The 17,770-nt window shown below is 57.1% G+C and overlaps 2 protein-coding genes across 3 annotated transcripts; both read right to left on the bottom strand.

The window, feature by feature from the left end:
• Positions 1-4,480: 4,480 nt before the first annotated feature.
• Aqp6 (aquaporin 6) lies at positions 4,481-8,213 on the bottom strand. 2 transcript variants are annotated; one of them, XM_052747518.1, is made up of 4 exons: positions 6,924-8,213; positions 6,058-6,216; positions 5,763-5,843; positions 4,481-5,152 (listed from the first exon to the last, which is right to left on the bottom strand). In XM_052747518.1, exons 1-4 carry the CDS (start codon positions 7,314-7,316, stop codon positions 4,955-4,957), a joined length of 831 nt encoding a protein of 276 aa, XP_052603478.1. In that variant the 5' UTR covers positions 7,317-8,213; the 3' UTR covers positions 4,481-4,954. The 2 variants fall into 2 exon arrangements, with proteins under 2 accessions (XP_052603478.1, XP_052603479.1); XM_052747519.1 differs by lacking the exon at positions 5,763-5,843.
• Positions 8,214-13,541: 5,328 nt separating this feature from the next.
• Positions 13,542-17,114, bottom strand: Aqp5 (aquaporin 5). The gene is made up of 4 exons (XM_052748930.1): positions 16,674-17,114; positions 15,485-15,649; positions 14,955-15,038; positions 13,542-14,226 (listed from the first exon to the last, which is right to left on the bottom strand). Exons 1-4 carry the CDS (start codon positions 17,034-17,036, stop codon positions 14,041-14,043), a joined length of 798 nt encoding a protein of 265 aa, XP_052604890.1. The 5' UTR covers positions 17,037-17,114; the 3' UTR covers positions 13,542-14,040.
• Between the last annotated feature and the right edge of the window lie 656 nt (positions 17,115-17,770).

The raw sequence follows: 17,770 nt of genomic DNA, 5'->3' as shown, positions 1-17,770 counted from the left end.
TCCTGCCTCAGTCACTGGAGTACTGGGACTACAGGTGCACACCACCACATTTGACTCTGTTGTTTGCCTTCCCATGAAGTTCCAGATCCTCAAAGCTCTCCTTTTCACTTGGCCTCTGTTCAGCTCAGCCTCCTCAAGTCTCGAAGCTCCTCCGGGCTGCTTTTCCCAGCTACGACACTACAGTGTTCCATTTCTCTGCTCGGAGGCCATTATTATTTTATTTCTTTTCTTGTGTGTGACTTTTTACCTTTCCTTTGGAGTCCACCTCACTTCCAGGAACACACACACACACCACACACACACACACACACACACACACACACACACACACCACACACACACACACACACACACACACACACACACACACACCACACACACACACACACCAAACACACACACACACACACACACACACACACACACACACACACACACACACACCACACACACACACACACCCTCCAAGGCTCAGCTAAGCTCAGGGTATGGACAGGAGGCAAGGCCTTCCTTAGCCACAGCCCTGGCTTTGCCAGGCACCACTTGGGAAGCAGCCTTGCTCACGCAGGTGAGATGGCATCTGACTGTGTCAGATGTGGTAAGACCAGGTCTCAGACAGCCATCCTCGAGGCCTCTCCACTGCTGAATTTTCCAGGTGGGGAAATGTGTCCATGAGCCAGAGTTCAAGAGCCTACAGTCCCCTTGGGAGGCCAAGGATTCAAGAAAGATCCTGTCTTAAGCCAACCTTCTGACCCTCCTGTACCCCCCTCCTGAGTGCTAGGACACAGTTATCTGCCGCCACACCATGTTTATGTGGTGCTGGAGGTCAACCCAGGACCTTGTGCACGCTAGGCAAGCACTCGGCCGGCTGAGCTACCCTCCAACCCTGTCTTTTTCTTCAGCCTTGGCACAAGAATCCCTGAAGCCAAAGTGACTTTCTGGTTCCGTCCCCATTTTCCCTTAGACCTGAGGACCAAATGTGTCCCCGAGCCTGGCCCCCTCTGGGCTTTGCTGATTGCACAGTATGGTGTCAGATGAGGCCTGTCCTCTTTATACCTGGAGGTGGCGAGTTAAAGACCAACAGTTGGGGTGGGGGTGGCGGAGGGGGTTGGGGAGGCGAGGGGCTTCCTGCCAGCCAATCGGAAATAACTGCCTAGGCTCTGGGCTCATATCATCTGCTCCTGCTAAGACAATCATCAACATAAAAGGCTAATTGTATTAATCACCAAGGCACCCATCCTGAGTCCCCCTCCCCTCCGAGAGAATTATGAATTGCCGGTGCAGATGGTCCCACTGATTGAAAGCAGTACTCAGCGGGAAGAAGGGCCAGATCAGATTACACACCATTAATTAAAAACTTCCCCTGACAAATGAGAACCAGGGGGTGCACACCAAAGGCCTGCCTGGTGGCTCTCTGTCCTCCTCAGACCCCTTGTCCCCAACCAGCCCTGGGGACTGTGGTGGTGAAGCCTGCTTCCCCAACTGGAAGTGCTGAGAGCTGGAGTGCCCAAGGCCAGCTCTTCCCTCGTCTAAACAGATGGCCTGCTGTCCTGGCGGAGTCTCCAGAGAGGCTAACCTTTGCTTACTTATTCCGTCCGACCTTGAGCGCTCGTCAGCTTTAACCTAATTACTGATTCCTCGTTTCTCGGGAAGGCTATCTCTTGCTCGAGTCCTTCTCTACAGAAGGGCTGCTGAGGGACTATCAGTGAAGATGGTTCCCAGCTTTCTGTCAAGCCACCCCCTTGCTCTTTTGGGTCCCTAAATTTGGGAATCTCTTCTACCACGGTGGCCAGCAGAGGAACAATCTGAGGGAGGCGAGAAGGCAGTTCGGGTAGACATGACAAAGTAGTCAGCGTTGGTTCAAACTTTGGGAGTCTGGCGCCAAGTAGTTTATTTTAGGCACATTTAAGCACAGCACAATTTGGTGAAAATTTTCCTGGTGATAATTAAGTCAACCCTGTGTGCACACTAGAGGTTAAGACATGACTACATTGAAATTCTTGGTAAAGGACGTGTGACACTTTCCATAAAGATGGGTTCTGTAGACTGACAAGTTCACGATAAGGGTCGGGTGGGGGTGGGGGTCTGGTGTGGTCTCACAGGCTGCACCGCAGTGCAAAGGTCACCAGGCTGTTAATCACTTCCACTCGCAGCCCTCTGGGCAGAAAACAGGTTAAGCATCCCTCCCTTTGAAGGAACAGACCTGTGTGTTTAGCGCCCCTGGCTCCCCTAACACTTATCCGTGCTCACGCACGCACGCACGCACGCACGCACGAGGACCTCTGAGCCTCCCACACTGAGGTTCTGGGATTGCCGGTGCTGCTCCAGAGTGGTGGGTGGAGACACGAACTCTGGCTGCCGCCCTCTTCCCAGCCCCTGCGTGGAGGCAGAGGCTTCTCAGCTGCTGTCATTTTGGCTCATTTGGAGCTGCAAGTTCTGAATTTTCCTCCTCTTGATCAATTACTGCCTCCTCTCCCTCCCCAGCCGCCCAGCCTCAGTCATTCATTCATCAAACTTTTATTGAGCACCCAGTGTGTGCTCGGCTCTCTGGGCACAGAGATAATTTGTCAAGAGGCTTAAAAGCCCCCTGCAGGAGCTCCTCCCTGCCACAACCCTCTCAGAGCCCTGCCCCTTCCCTCCGAGCTGGAGAGACCTTAGGGATCTTTGCGATAGAGTCAAGTGACCTTTGGCAAGTCGATCATGTCCTCAGTTCACACACTTGTACACAGGTGAACACACACACACACGCACACGCACACGCATGCACGCGCCCCTGTTTGTAAAAGGGCAGAAGAGGCCCTGGGGCTTCAGGATTGTGAAGATGGCTGAAGAGGGCTCGGCTTGGAGAGATGTGGACAGTACTCGGCATCAATGAGACTGCAGAACGCAGAGGACGGATGCTGGGCCACGGACTCCAGCCACTGCAGTGGTCACAGGTCTATCCATCGCCCTGCCTGTGAAAGACTTCGGCAGCCCCTCCCTCATCCGGTCCATTGGAAGACAAGTGCTTATCACTTATCTCGTTTTCTTTCTTTTTTTTTTCCTTTTCTTTCTTTCTTTCTTTCTTTCTTTTTTTTTTTTTTTTAATAGATTTGGCTGCAGCATCTCAGGGTACCATGGTGATGGGTGCCATAGAGATGAGAACTGACTTGAATTGGCTTATCTCTTCTTTCCAGGGTCCCTCCCTAACTCCACCCCCACAAAGCTCCGGGGTCAGTAGACCTCAGAGAGAAGGGGCAGGCCCCCATAAGCCAACCCAGTGAAGGACAGCAGAACCTGCTTTCTCCCCCTCCCTCTCCATCATCCCCCTTCCCTCTTCCTTCCCATTACCAACGGCAATTGTATTCAAACCCAATAATTACAGTAACTGCAACAATAATCATCATTTATTGGGGTTGTTCTACGAGCATTTAACTCCCCAAAGCATCTTCTAACTCATTGTTGCCACAGCACTATCTGTGGGAGGAGTGTTCCCATTTTACAGTGGATAAGCTGGAATCCAGACAGGATCCCCCACCACCCCACAGCCCCCCATTAGAGGCAGAGTAGACGTACAGCAGCCTTTAACATCTAGCAAAATCAATTCAACTCCCAGGGTCTTTTAGAGACACTAAACCTCTAATCTCGATTTTCTGGGTCATTCCGTGGTCTCATCATTTAGGAGGACTTATTCAACAGCTTCTTTGGGGCCTCTGATGCTGAGCAGCAGACTGGAGAGACTTCTGGCCCAGGTTATAGACTGGATGCAGCAGGTAGAGGTTTTCCTGTGTCTTCACTGAGGGGCCCCAGGGGAAGGCCATCTGTTCCAGAGCTCCCTTCCTAACAATGCTGCTTTTCTAACCCCTGAGAAGGTTCCTCTGGGGCAGCTTGTCCCAGGGTAGGGACCTTCCTGAGCATTTGGGAAGTAGGAATGAAGTCCTTTTAGAAGAATGATTTCTGTCCCCAGGAAACCCCAGTCTAATGGACCCCCAAATCATACCTAGAGCAAAGAAACCCTATGAGAAACCGAGGCTGTCCCAAAGACTGGTGTTCCTCTCTTTACCTCAGTGGAAAAGTTTGGGAGCTTCCTGAAGCTCCCTCATCAGAGTCCAAATAGAATGGCTAGCTGCACCCCAATTCCCCTTTCCCCAAGACAGGGATCCAGAGGCCCGGGACACCACTGGGGTCCTGCTGCATGGCTTCTGTGGCCCTCACTCTTGTCATAAAGAACTGGAAAGAGGATCAGTAGAGGAGAAGAAGGTGTTACAGGTGTGTGTGGGGGGACTGGGGAGCAGGGGAGGAAGACACATGCCACGAAAGGAGAAGTGGGGGGGTGGAGGGGACAGGGGGAGGTGGAGGGGACTGGAGGGGACAGGGGGTGGAGGGGATGGGGGAGGAGGGGACAGGGGGAGGTGGAGGGGACTGGAGGGGGAAGAGGATATGGGGGGAGGGGACTGGGGGGAAGAGGGGATGGGGGAGGAGGGGATGGGGTGTGGGGGAGGAGGGGACCGGCAGGAAGTGTCCAAGAGGGGGGATCCAGGAAGAGGTCAACAAAAGCAAAGTATGAATGAAAAGGACGCAATGTACGCATTACTTTGTATGGAAAATTTTAAACACCGAAAGAAAGAAAAAGAAAAAGCAAGGAAGACCTTGGAGAACTAACTGGATGGATTTACTTCCATATTCTTTCTGTCTATTAATGTAGAAGTCAGCCACGGTGCTGTGCCTAAGTCCCAGCTATATCATAGGCCAAAGCAGGAAGACTGTGAACACGAGGTTGGCCCGGGAGGTGGATCTCAGGAAAGAAAACCAGGAGAGGAAAAGAAACGACATTTTTGTCGGGGACAGAGATTGGTGCCTACTGTTATAACAAGTGGCCAAGCCTCCCGGTTCCCCCTAACACCAGGGACACCTCAAGCCAGGTCATACAAGGCAAGCCGCCCCAGAAGCCCGAGGGACCAGGGGCTGTGCAGTGTCACACGCTCACTTCTGTGTCCTCTGAGTTCGTTTGGGATTCTTTCTTCTGGGGTTCCACATCCACCACTTTCTCCACCTTGGTGGTGCCCACGAGGATGGCCAGTCTCTGGGCTACCGTCTTGGTGTCAGGGAACAGGATAAAGTTGTAGATCAGCGAAGCCAGGACAGCCCCTGTGAGGGGTCCCACCCAGAAGATCTGAGGAGACAGAAGCACAGGGCGATTTTAGAACCCTGCCTGCTTCCCTCAGCCCTGGCTGGTCCCCAACCCCAGCCCCAGGGACTCTCAGTGCCTACAGGGGTGGGAACTGTGAGTCCAGGGGTGAGGGCCTTGCCTTCCCTGGAGGGTGCAGCCAAAGCTAAAGCTGGGCTCCAGTCCTCTCCCACGGCTGCCTCTTCCTCTCACCTCTCCTGTTTTAGCCCTGACTGTTGCTGTTTCTATCTCTGCTTCTGTGTGGTCTATTTCTGTTTGTCTTTTTCTTTATTCAAGTTTGAAAATTGGTCCAGCTGGAGAAAGTGAAGAAGGAAAGAGCCAGAACATAAAGCCTGAGCCAAGGCTACAGCTTCTGCCCTGGCCCATTTCTTCTGAGTCCCTGGATACTGCAGGATATTGGAGCCGAAAGACAGACAAGCCAGGATGCTCACCTTGACTTTATGAATGCAGGGAAATCTGCACTCCTGGGTGGTCTAAATGACCTGGTGACAAGAGGGTTGATTCTACACCGTGTGGGTTTCCTGATGGTAAAACCCCCTAACTTTCCTCCTGCCTAGTCCTCCACACCCCCAAGCCTACCAGTGCAGGGTCTCACCCAGTGGACCGCGAACTTCCCAACAATGACGGCAGGACCGAAGGAGCGAGCTGGGTTCATGGAACAGCCAGTGAAGTAGATCTGGGGCAGAAGTTCAGGTTCAAGTGTGAGGAGATTTGAGGCAGCCTGGGGGAGAACATTCCCCTCTGCCCTGGCTCAGACACCCCCTCGACTAGCCCCGTATTACAGGCACTACCTCAGGCCACAAGACACTTCCTGGCCTTTAGGGTTCTGTAGCTTCTGCAGGGAGGGCTCCAGTATGTGCACATGCATGGTGTCCTTCTTTGTCCCTTACCCCAATGAGGTGGCCCAGTGCCACAGAGGTCCCAATCATGGCAGCTGGGGAGCCCAAGGTCTGCCGACTGTCCGTGGAAGCGAAGACACAGAGCACCAGCTGCAGTGTCAGAATCAACTCCACGGCCACCGCCTGGCCGGTTGACGTGCTGTTGTGGACCTTGGGAGAGAAGAGTACGCCAGAGTGGACATGGGCGCTGGCCACGGGACAGTGAGAGTCCCTGTATCAGTCTTCTCAGCCGTGAGGGGTGGCACTCACAGCATCAGAACCTAAGGTCTGTGCCGCCGCCACCGCCGCCGGCTCATATCATATCCGGCTGCCTGTTCCCCGTGGAAGGTACCTCCCCCACTCTGCCACCGAGTCAGGTCTGTGGTTCAGGGGTTGACACAGCAGTAAGAAGAGAGAAGGCTTGAGGACAGAATGGAGGAGGCCTGTGGGCAGCAGAGTAGGTAGAGCAGAGATGTTTAGGGGAGGGAAGCAGGCCCCAGGAAACCGGGCAAACGGCAGAGCAAGGACACACCGCAAGGGAAGCAGTTCCGGCTAGGGCCTCTCGCTCTCCCTCAGTCCCAGCCCCGCCGCCACCTGCTGTACAGCCCTTAGCTGCCTGGTCCTCCTGACTCCCCCCCCCTCCCTGTGGTCTTTCTCTGCCCCATGCACGCATCACCCCACAGTTCCATTCCTGTCCTGCCTAGATGAATGCCTAAGCCCGTTCTGGAACCCAGGGGCCTGCTCGGGGCAGCTAAGGAGTGCGCGGCTGCATTATTTCCCCTTCCCTGCCTTTGCTCCTGTCTGGCCTCCCACCCTGACCACCTGACTCTCTCCCGTGCCCTATCACCTGCCACGTGCCCAGGCCTCTTTGCACCTACCACGTTGACTCCAAGGGTCTCTCGGACACCTCCTGGAGTTACCCCGTAAAGAAGAGCGGCCCCGACGGTGGCCCCCGCCAGCTGGGCGGCTATATAGGCCATAGCCCGAGGCAGAGAGATATGAGATCCCACGAGGTAAGCCAGTGTCACAGCGGGGTTGGCGTGGGCCCCGCTGGTCTTCCAGGAGACCTGCACAGCTGTGGCCGTGGCCAGGTTGAAGGTGATGGCGATCTGCAGCACAGAGGGAAGGGCCACAGGCCAGGGCAGGACCGAGCCCACACCAAAGAACACGTATAGCCCTGTGGCCAGGAACTCAGCAAACAGCGCCTTGCTGATGGCGGTCCAAAGCCTGCCAGCCAGGAGGTAAGCCCTGCAACACAGCCCTGGCTCCATGTCTCGTCTCCTTGGCGTCAGGTCTGCCGTTCTTGCTCCTCCGTGACTCTCTCGGTCTCTTGTCCCCTGCCGGACTCACTGGCCTCACTCTCTGTGATGGTGCCCCCAGCCTGGCTACACTGCCTCCCGCACACTGCGGTCCTCAGGAGCGAGCTGCTCAGGCTGATGGGGAGCCTGCTGATGGCATTATGCGTGTCTGGGGGTGGGAGGTACAGAGGGCAGTGCTCACGTGCCTGCTCACCTGACAGGGGGGCCAGGCCAGTAAGGGGGTGATGCTGGGCACTGAGCTGGAACCTCCCAGGACAGCCTAACAGTGGCTGCCCAAAGAAGTCTAGCCTGAGACCCGGAGACTTGGGATCCCCAGTCAGGTCCCCAGTGTCAGCTCAGAGACAGCAGGATCACTGGGAACCCCAAGTCCTGCTTCAGGGTTTCCCATGTCCTAATCTGCTAGTCTCTTCCTCTGAAGAGGTGGGGTGTACTCTGTACCCCATAAACCTAGGTGTGAAATGAAGTTCTTTCCACCAACTCCCAAGCTGCAGATGTGGACAGAGTCAGTTTTACCGAGGATGTGGTCCTGGGTGTACAGAAAGGAACATCGGAATTCCTGTTCACCGTACAGTCCCTCAAACTACGCCAGCTGCCGCATGTGGCCCGAAGAGTTCTACTGTCACGGGTGGGGATTTCCTCCAGTTCTTCCCTCACTTCCTGCCTCTCTGTCTTCTCTCACTTCTGCCTGTCTACCTCTCAGAGACCACCCCCCCAAACCCTGTGACTTATTAGTCAGGTGGTTATCTACTTTTGTGGCCTTGCTGGTTCTGAAGTGTCACTCCTGCCTAGGCTGTATCTCTTTGTTCCCCAGCATCATAAAAAGGCATTTTCTCAAACAAAGGTGTTCCCTCTGCGGAGCTTCCCAAGCAATACCCCCACCCTGCCCTGCCCTGGCCCCTGGCTGCACCTGCTCACCCACAGACGCCCCTGGTTATTCTCAGGCTCCTCAGTCTGTCTCAAAAAGCAGCCCTCCCCTCCCCCCACTTTTCTTTACTCCGGCTCAGTTTGGTGGCACCTAAGAAGTATCCTTGACCCCTTTTCCCGATAAAGGCATCTAGCCCAGCTGGGTTTGAATCCCGCCTGCCTCCTCCGGGCTGTTACCCCCCTCCTGCCGCCCTGCAGCCGGGACCCAGTCCGTGTCCTCACTTCGTCCTGGTCCGTTCTCCACGCTACAGTCCGAATCGCGTTTCGAAAACACAGCGATCAGCCGGCTGCTGCCCTGCTGAAGTCTCTGCTGGGCCTCTGCCACCCTCTTCGGAGCTCCGAGACCAAGTGACAAGGTCCTCTGGGACCCTACTCTTCCAGCCTCCCCCAGCCTTCTTCCTTTGCCTCTCAGCATCCTGGGGTGAGCATCCCGCCCGTCGCTGAGACTCTCTCCTCTTCGTGGAGAACCCTCATCCCTCCCTTTGCCTGGGTAACTCCTAACCCGTCCCTGAGGTCAGCATCCAGTGTCACCGGCTTCCGCCCGGGTAAGGACATCTCAGTGTGTTGTCATCGTACCTAGGCATTTTTATACACAAGCCAACACACCATATTGCTACGGGTGTTAATGTGTTTCCTCAACAAGGTGATAAGCCCTCGGGGGAAGGAATCACACTTTGTTCATCTCTCTCTATAGTGTCTTGCATGGGGACCGGCTACACTAGATACTCCATAATGAGAGCAGGTGACTGTCACGTTGGCTTCATTCCGGTCTGCTGTTCCTATGGCTGCCCTCCTGCCCCCTCATAGGACGGAACCCTCTGACACCTTCAAAGGAGCCATCCAGTTCTGCCCAGCCTCTGCTCTACCTCCCCCATCTCAGTCCCGGGCAAACCCCTCCCCTCCTGCTTCTATTCTTTCAGATGTCCCGGCCTTCCCTTCCTCTCCTCAGAGAACCCTTGGTGTCTCACTGGGCACAGCATGCTCTTGCCAACGCCTGGCTGCTGGTCCCCACCCTCTCCACCACTCCATTCTCATCCCCATCCGCCTCTGCATGGTCTCTGCTGCCAGGCCCAGCTGGCGGGACTGGACGCCACGCGGGCACAGCCGTCATGGCGGGTCTCTGTCTCTTCTGTGCCTCTCCAGCCCCCTCCCCAGCTTCTTGTTGACATGATGCCTGATAATCAGGAATGGTGGGGGACGCCAGCTTGGAGTCAGTTCCAGTCTCTTTTATGCTGGACACCCTTGACCCCGCCCCAGGCTGAACCTACTGGGCCAGGCACCCCTGCTCCCCCTGGCCTCATCGGGAGCAGAAGCTCTGCCCAGGAATCCTTCCACTGTTTCACAGGCCCCAGATGATTCCTCCCCCTTTTTTGTTTGTTTATTTGATTGTTTCCTTTTTCGGGACAGGGTTTCTCTGTGAAAAGTCCTGGCTGTCCTGGAACTCACTCTGTAGACCTGACTGGCCTTGAACTCACAGAGATCCGCCCGCCTCTGCCTCTCAAGGGCTGGGATTAATGCTCTCTCCACTCTTGAAAATTATTATTATTATTTTTTTACATTTTCATCTTATTGTGTGTATATGAGTATATGCACATATAGTGTTCTGAAGACGCCTTGCAGGAGCCAGTTCTGAGGTGGTCCTGGGGGTTGAACTCGGATCATCAGGCTTGGCACGGTTTCTCTACTCACTGGGCCACCCCACCCTGTCCGTCTCCCCCATTCTTCAGTCCTCTCTACTCTGTACAAACTTCTTGCTCCCTCTGACTTCCTGCAACTGTGGGTCAAGCCGGCCTGTACCTCCTTTCCTACCTAGAGAGCCAGGCCACCAGCAAGCCTTCACCCCCCGCTTCTCCCCGCCGAGAGATCAACGGTGACCCACACCCTACCCAGCTGCCCATGGCGCTGAACAAGAGGCGGCCTTTCTCTTATGCCAGAGATCCTTCCAAAGTGCCACACTGGTCACATCACCCCACTGCCCATCAAACCGTCGATGGCTTCCTTTGACCTCAGTGTCCAACATGCAAGGAGAGATTGCTTCCTCCTCCCCACCCCACCCCCACGTGTTGGGAGAAGCTTCTACAGACACCTAGGAAGTGTCTCCGGTCAGAAATGTTACGATCTCACACTCACCGCCTCTGGGGCACAGCAGTGGGCACTGGCTTCCCAGAGAAGGGTCTTGACTGCTGTGGCAGGTCGGGCCACGGGCCACCAGCAGCCCTGCTCAGGTTTCAGAAGGGAACTTCTTTCTTCTTCCCCAAGACCATATAGGACAGACGTCCTTGGATCCTGCTCAGCCTGGAACAAGGTCTTTCACCCCCTGCGGGCAGGCAGGCATTGCCCAGTTCCTGTTTTTCCTGCCCCAGCCAGCACCTTCCCGGGCCCACACAGTCCTGGACTGTAGTGCCAATCTGTGCGCTCACTCATGCTCAGAAGCCTTGTGTCCCAGCCCCAGACCTGGCTGCCTGCCACTCCTTCCGGACGGATGCTCCCACTGAAGCCTTCTCGGGCCTGGGGAGGCGAGGCCAGCGAGAGAGAACTGAAGCATGATCGAAAGGAAGGTGCTCAGGACAGCTTCCACGTCACCTCCCTGACTCTGACGGAACACTGGCAGGCTGCGAGGTCACATAGATGTTCACTCTTGACGGAGGAGGGGCCTGAGCTGAGAGGAGCTGAGATCAGATCCTCCCCCAAACTCTTCCTCCTGCCCATCCACCTAGACAGCCCCCCTCTTCCACCACGGTCCACTTTCAGCTCTAGTACTCCATCTATCACAGCACCTGTCCATCCACCCCCATGGGAACTGGCAGCTTCCAGAGGGAGGAATAGATGGCTGAAGAGGGAGCGCCTTCAAGTGGAGAATACGGGCTCTTGTTACGTTCCCTCTTCAGGCAGAGAAGTGTGTCAGAGAGCTGACAGAGCATGTATGTGCTTGGGTGTGACTTCACGCAGGTGTGCTGCAGAACACACGGAGCCTGGCTCTTCCAGAGTGAGCAGTGGCCGGGGTGGGGGTGGGGGTGCCATGCCTGTGGCTCTGCATACACACCTGGAGTGAGCATGCCCATGCTGAGGGAAGGGGAACTCACAGGGGAGACGTAGCCTCCCTGAGCACAGCTGAAGGTCAGAGCCACAGCCAGGAGCCCCAGAGATGTACAGGATGTGTGTGTGTGTGTGTGTGTGTGTGTGTGTGTGTGTGTGTGCTGAGCACAGCTCTTTGTCAGTTCATGGACGATCACACGCAGGTGCACAGCGCCCCCTGCTGGCAATACAGCCCAACCACAGCAACTTGCCAGCCCAAAGCCCCAGTTGTTGGATCCTTGCTCAACCGCAGGGCGCTGCGGGGCGGTAACTCCCTCGGCCTAGACGCCCCACCCGTGCTGAAGGTCTGTCTCCTGCAGGCCCCCTGCTCACCCTGTCACGTGCCCCTTGGGGTCCGTTAGAGGAGAATGCAAACCAGAGTTGTCTGAAAGCTGCACGGAGGCCCTGTTGCCTTCTGCGCCTCCTCCTGGGTAGGGAGGTGAGTGGGCTGGTGAGGGGCTACTCCTTGGCGGCCTCAGGAACCTGAGCCTGAAACACCTTCTTTGTGTTCTTGAGCAGCCTCACCTCTGCCTGGCTCCAGAGCCCAATCCCAGGGAGGAAGCGATGAGTATGGATTTGGTGGGTGAGTCTGCCCCCTGCTGGCCCGAGCTGGCACTTGCAGTCTGCACCCTCACTTGCACGAAGATGAGGTGAGGGGTGTGTGTGTGTGTGTGTGTGTGTGTGTGTGTGTGTGTGTGTGTGTGTGTGTGTGTGTGTGTGCGCGCGCGCGCGCGCGCGTGTGTGTGTGTGTGTGTGTGTGTGTGGTCCCCTCACCCCACCCCCATTGCTTGGTGTTCCATGGAGGCCTGTGGGGCAGACAGCTTGGGTCCAGCGGTTTTTCACTGCTGTGTTGGGGAGGGCTGGGGGATCTGGCCTCCCAGCCTGGGTCTGCAGCTTCTCCTTCCCGTTCCTGCTGCCTCCCTCGCTGCTGAAGCAAAGCTGAGGGACAAGGGAGAGGGTCTGTTGAGGAGCAGCAGACTCAGGCAGTGTCTGGAGAGCAGACATCCCCGCTCTCCCCTCGCCCAGAGGGGCCGTCCAGTCTACTGGTGTCCAACCCCCAGTTGTGATCTCAATTTCTCCTCGTGGCAACCCACATGGCAGGGAACTTTATCCCAGCTTACGGGTTCATCATGCCAGGTGCAGCAAGATTTGAATGTGGGGCCGGGTGTTCATTAAAGGCTCACGCTTTTAATCCCAGCACTTGGTGGGCAGAGGCAGGCAGATCTCTGAGTTCAAGGCCAGCCTGGTCTACAGAGCCAGTTCCAGGACGGCCAGGGCCTCACAGAGAGACTCTGTCTCAACAAAACAAAACAAAACAAAACAAAACAAAACAAAACAAAACAAAACAAAACAAAACAAACAAAAAAAAAGATTTGGGTGTGGGTGGCCAGTTTCCACTCTGGACTCCTTAACCATGACTCTGGGCTGGGTGCCGAGCTGCTCACGGGTCTTTACCCTGCTCCTCACAAGAGGGGTGGTCAGTACCAAGTACTCCTCACCCTTACCTCATCTGGTTCCTCACTACCCTGTGAGGAAGCGTTTTGATACATTTTACAGGTTAACAATGGAGGCTCAGTTTCCCGAGTGTCAGTGGTAACTGGACAGGCAGGCAAGGACAGGCGGGAAGGAGGGTGTGACAGGACCCCCGCCCCGCCCCGCCCTGTCCCGCCCTGAGAAGAAGCCCTGAGAAGGAGACTGCTGTGTATGTACGAGGGTGCTGTTAACCTCTGAGCATAGGCTCCCAACACACCACCTTCCAGAAACACCAGGGACCCAGAAAAGGAAGGCCCAGGCTGGGGCTCTCGGGGCTGAGAGCCGCTCACCCCTTTGGAATCTCAAGGGGCTGTTGTTGGTTCACCCTGCCTGGCACACCCAGGCCCTCCTCAAGTGGCAGGGACTAACATAGCTGAAGGGACGGATGGAAGGGACATGTGACTTGGCTATGGACCCTCTTCTTGGCCCCCTCCTGGTCTCTTGTGTGGTTTCTGTATTTTTCTGTTTCTACATTTGGTCTCTCCACCCTCCAGCTCTCTGGTCCTGTCCATCTCTTTTTGGAGAACTTGTCTCGTGGTCTTCTTTGTGCCCGCTGACGAGCATGCGTGAGGGTGTGGCATCACAAGGGGAGACGCGCCTGGCCATTGTCCCAAGAGGTTTCTGGAGGGAGGCGACAGCAGAATATGAAGATCGATGGTTTATTGGGAAATGCCCAACCCAAATACCAGCAGAGCCCCCCCTCCTTGGCCAAAAATAAATAAGATGGCCATCAGTGAACCATCTGTCCCTCTGCTGAGGAGCTTGGGGGAATGTCCCCTCTGCCCACCTGAGGGCTGGCTTTGGCACTTGAGAGGTTGGACTGGATGAAATAAGCAGGCTGCTGCCCCCCCCCCCTTTCTGGTATAGTCCTGGGCAGCCTGTGAGCCTGGCACTGCATTCACAATCTCTGAGGTCTGACCTGTGGAATTCATCCTGCCTGCTCCTAAAGAGAGCCCGCCCCTGTCAGGCTCCAGCCCCTGGCCCCCACCCGAGTGTCCCACTGAGGGCTTCGGCTCTCATCTCTGTCTTCATCATGGCCTCCGGTGCCTCCTCCCCACCAAGAGGACCGTTGGGAAAGACGCTCTGAGGTCTGTTTCTCTCCAGCAGTTCAGGGGCTGAGGGACCGGCCTCTGCCTGGCCCCGGTCAGTGCGCTGTCAGCTCTATGGTCTTCTTCCGTTCCTCTCGATGCTCTTCCCAGTCCTCCTCCGGCTCATATGTGCCTTTGACGACAGCCACGCGATCGCTGAGGCTCAGGGAGGAGGGGAAGAGCAGGTAGAAGTAGAGGATGGCAGCCAGGACGGCCCCCACAATGGGCCCTACCCAGAAGACCTGTGAAGACAGGGTGAACCTCAGAAGCTGAGCCCCGGGACTCACCATCTTCCACACCAGAACAGACCCATAGACCCTGGAAGGAAATTGATACGTAGACTTCCAGGTCGCCAGGGGGAAAATGTCTTCCCATCTTGGGGACCCATACTGTCAGCCAGTCCTTAATGATAAAGTCATGGATCACAGACACACCGACCCTCCAAGGAGGCAGGCACAGCCCGGGACAGACAAGCTTTCTGATCCCACTCTAGAGAGAGGCAAGTGAACCCTTTGAGGAGACGAACAGAGCCCCCGACACGTGTCTTCCGAAGTACAGAGCTAAGCCAGTGTTCCCCGGCTGAAGCCCCAGCAAGGCTCTGCCACCCTTTACATCCCTCCAAGCGCGGCTGACATACGGACACAACCCACTGTTCAGAGGGACGGTCCCACAAGAGCACGCTCCCAATATCTCCACTGGGTTAAAGACACCATCAGAGGACAGATACACAGAGGGACAGACAAAACCCTCAGAGGAGATCCACACAGATGCCCACTCCACTTCTAGAGAAGTGTGGGCCCACCCCACCCTTCTGGCTGCATTTCAGTCCCTCCTGGGTTCCCTCCTCCTTTCAACCCCCAAATTCTGGGCCTACAACATCCATAAAGTCTAGTTACATCTGGACTTTCAGTTCAGTACACGGCCCTGTTGCCAATGCTTGTTAGGGAGCCAGGGGAAGGCCCACACTCACCCAGTGAGAGGGGCTGAACCGATCCATGACCACTGCTGGGCCGAAAGAGCGAGCTGGGTTCATAGAACAGCCGGTGAAGTAGATCTGGGTAGATGGGGGTCAGAGTGAGGAGGGCCCCGTCTCTTCCCCTCCCACAGAACTCTGACTCTCTCATGGTCACACAGTGCAGGGACCACCCACATCTCCAAGCCAGGTTTCCCGGTTCCTAGGTGGCTGACTCTGTGCCTGCCTCCCAGCTGTCCATCAAACCATGTACTCCAGACTCTGCCCTCTCCGCTTCTCAGCCTCCGCTTGGGCTCGGTTCTCTGTGCTCACTCTCCTTCCCACTTACTCACACTGTTTCTCAGTCCGGAGAGGCTTTGGGGGGCGGGGGTGTCAAACCTAGGGTCCAGCAGGGCCACAGCCCAGCAGCCCCGAGACCGGGCTTCACCTCTGCCTTACCCTGCCGAGGAGATGTTATTCCAGGGCTCCTCTACTCATCCTGAGTGACTTCTCTCCACGACACCCCAGCGTGTGGCAGCACTACTCACCCCCACAAGATGGCCCAGTGTGACGGACAGCCCAATGGACAAAGCCGGGGAGCCCACCGGGCTGGTGCGGCGGGCGTCGGTGGAGGAGAAGATGCAGAGGGCCAGCTGAAAGGTCAAGATCAACTCCACCACGGTGGCCTTCCCGGGTGTTGTGCTGTTGCTGAGCTACAAGGGAGAGCGGGATTAGGCCCCGGCTGCCTTCGGGTTCTGTGACGATGGGGCTGGCGCGGAGTGAGGCTCTGGCCTTCAAGGACACCTGGAGCCTGAGCTCTCGGAAGCTAACTAAGCCCTGTGCACGAGCCAGGTCCATTGGTTGAAGAGACTGTACTTCAGTGTGTACAGGCTTAAAGCGCAGGCCTGTAGCCAGAGGGCAGGGTGTCAGCCAGTTTTCCTGGGCGCCATCATGTCAACGGCTCTGCCCAATCCCCAGCCCCCACAAGCTGGCATTTACCCTCCCTCCTGTGGGCAGCTGCCCAGTTTGCCGACTGCAAACAGCCCCTGGCCTCCGATCCGTGCCTGACCCGCTGCCGGTGCCAGCCTCAAACCCGTCTCTCCAGTATATCTGACTCATGCCTGACAATGGCCGAGAAAATCCTCCTCTGTGTTTGATTAGTGAACCCAGTTCACATGGGACAGGGGGCTGAATCTAGGGCTGCAAAAATCGGGGAGACAGCAGGAGGCCGGGCAGGGGTTACAAAAGGGGGAGCCGGTATTTGGGTAGTGTCACACTATAGCTTCTAAGTGTGATCCCCATGAGACCTGCCGTGCTATGGCCACCCCCATGTAATGGGGAATAAACTGGAAGTCCCGGGAGATCAGGGTTGCCCCAGACCACGATTACTATCCATTGCTCTTCGATGGGTCCATTAAAAGTACGCGACCAAGGGGCTGACAAGAAAGAACTCATAGGTGAGCCCAGGAGCCGAAGGGATGTTTTGGCAGCCACGGGCAGCAAGGCCGGGTCGAGCAGGAGAAGAGGGAGGGTCAGATGAAGTAGAATGTGAGGGGAAGCTGAGACAGGGGGCACAGCTTGGCCAGGAGGTTGGTAGGCCTGCATTTCCCGGTAAAGTTGTACACCGGCTTTTCGGTTGTACCCATTCTCAAGATGGAGAGGAAGGAGCATGGAGAGTCTGGTCTAAACCGTCCTCAGGGTCTCTGTCCACCCCTCCACGGTCCGGAAGGCACTCACCGCATTGACGGCCAGGTTGCCCCGGGCATTGAGTGGCGCCAACCAGTAGAGGAGGGCTGCCCCAGCAATGGCACCCACCAGCTGGGCTGCCACGTAGAAGACGGCTCGGAGCAGTGAGATCTGGTTGCCTACCAAGAGGGCCAGAGTAATGGCCGGATTGATGTGGCCACCGCTCACAGGTCCCAGAGCTTGAGCCAGGGTACCTATGGCCAGGCCAAAGGCGATGGAGATCTGCAGAATGGAGGGCAGCGCCGAGGGCCACTTGAGTGCCGAGCCCAGGCCAAAGAAGACGAAGATGAGGGTGGCCAGGAACTCCGCGAACACAGCCTTGAAGAAGGCAACTGAGCACACCTCCTTCTTCATGGTGGCCTTGGGAGCCCCGTGGCAGCGGCAGCGTCGCGGGGAGGCCGTCGGGGCGGCGCTGGCAGCGGCGGGCGGCTGGCTGCGGGGCTCTGCGCGCGGTGCGGCGGCGCCCACTCCGTGGCTGGCGGCCTGGCGCGGGCCGGGCAGGGGTGCGCTATATAGAGGGCGCGCGCCCCGCGGCGGGCAGAGCGCGGGGGGGCCGGGGGCGGCTCCCGTGCCCAGGGGCCAGCGCAGCGCGCACGGAGCGAGCCTGGCGGGCGCGCGCTCGCCGCCCCCGGCCCCGCGCGCCCCCGACCCCCCGCCCGCACAGCGGCGGACCCGCCCGGGCCACGTGACCCACGCGGCGGTGTAGGCCGGCCCCGAGGTCTGGGTCGCGCGCATCGTGCGCTCCGCGCGCCCTCCTGGCCGACGTGCGTGCCCGGGGCTCCCTGGGCTGCTGTCTCCGGTGGCACGCGGCTCTGGAAGTCCCTCTCGCCGGCCTTCACCTGCGGCCCGGGACGGCTGACGGTCTTCCCCTTTTCTGCTCCTCGGGCTTTGGGTCCAGCTCCTCCTTTTCCTCGCGCGACCGGAGCATCCTGACCCGGCTTCACCCACGGCCGGGCCAGAGTGATGCGACTCTCTGAGGACAGCGCCTCTTAGCTCCCTATCCGCCCGTGGCAGGGGCGGTCCGGCGATCGTGGGCCTCTCCCCGGTCCAGCCCGGCGGGAGCGGGGGCGTTGGATAGGGAACAGTGT

Source organism: Peromyscus californicus, unplaced genomic scaffold, assembly GCF_007827085.1.
Source record: "Peromyscus californicus insignis strain IS unplaced genomic scaffold, ASM782708v3 Scaffold_20__1_contigs__length_68692818, whole genome shotgun sequence".
Lineage (NCBI taxonomy): Eukaryota > Metazoa > Chordata > Mammalia > Rodentia > Cricetidae > Peromyscus > Peromyscus californicus.
The sequence above is the reverse complement of the archived record's forward strand: the minus strand, read 5'-3'. Positions and strand labels throughout refer to the sequence as shown.

Bases quoted from the DNA above. Each gene is read 5' to 3' on its own strand.
- Aqp6 (XM_052747518.1), bottom strand. From the start codon at position 7,316: ATGGAGCCAGGGCTGTGTTGCAGGGCTTACCTCCTGGCTGGCAGGCTT. The intron at 6,217-6,923 runs GTAGGTGCAAAG...TTCTCTCCCAAG, and splicing joins AGACCCTTGGAGTCAACGTG to GTCCACAACAGCACGTCAAC. The intron at 5,153-5,762 runs GTGAGACCCTGC...CTGTCTCCTCAG, and splicing joins GGAAGTTCGCGGTCCACTGG to ATCTTCTGGGTGGGACCCCT.
- Aqp5 (XM_052748930.1), bottom strand. From the start codon at position 17,036: ATGAAGAAGGAGGTGTGCTCAGTTGCCTTCTTCAAGGCTGTGTTCGCG. The intron at 15,650-16,673 runs GTGAGTGCCTTC...TCTCCCTTGTAG, and splicing joins GCAACCTGGCCGTCAATGCG to CTCAGCAACAGCACAACACC. The intron at 14,227-14,954 runs GTGAGTGTGGGC...CTGTCTTCACAG, and splicing joins GGTTCAGCCCCTCTCACTGG to GTCTTCTGGGTAGGGCCCAT.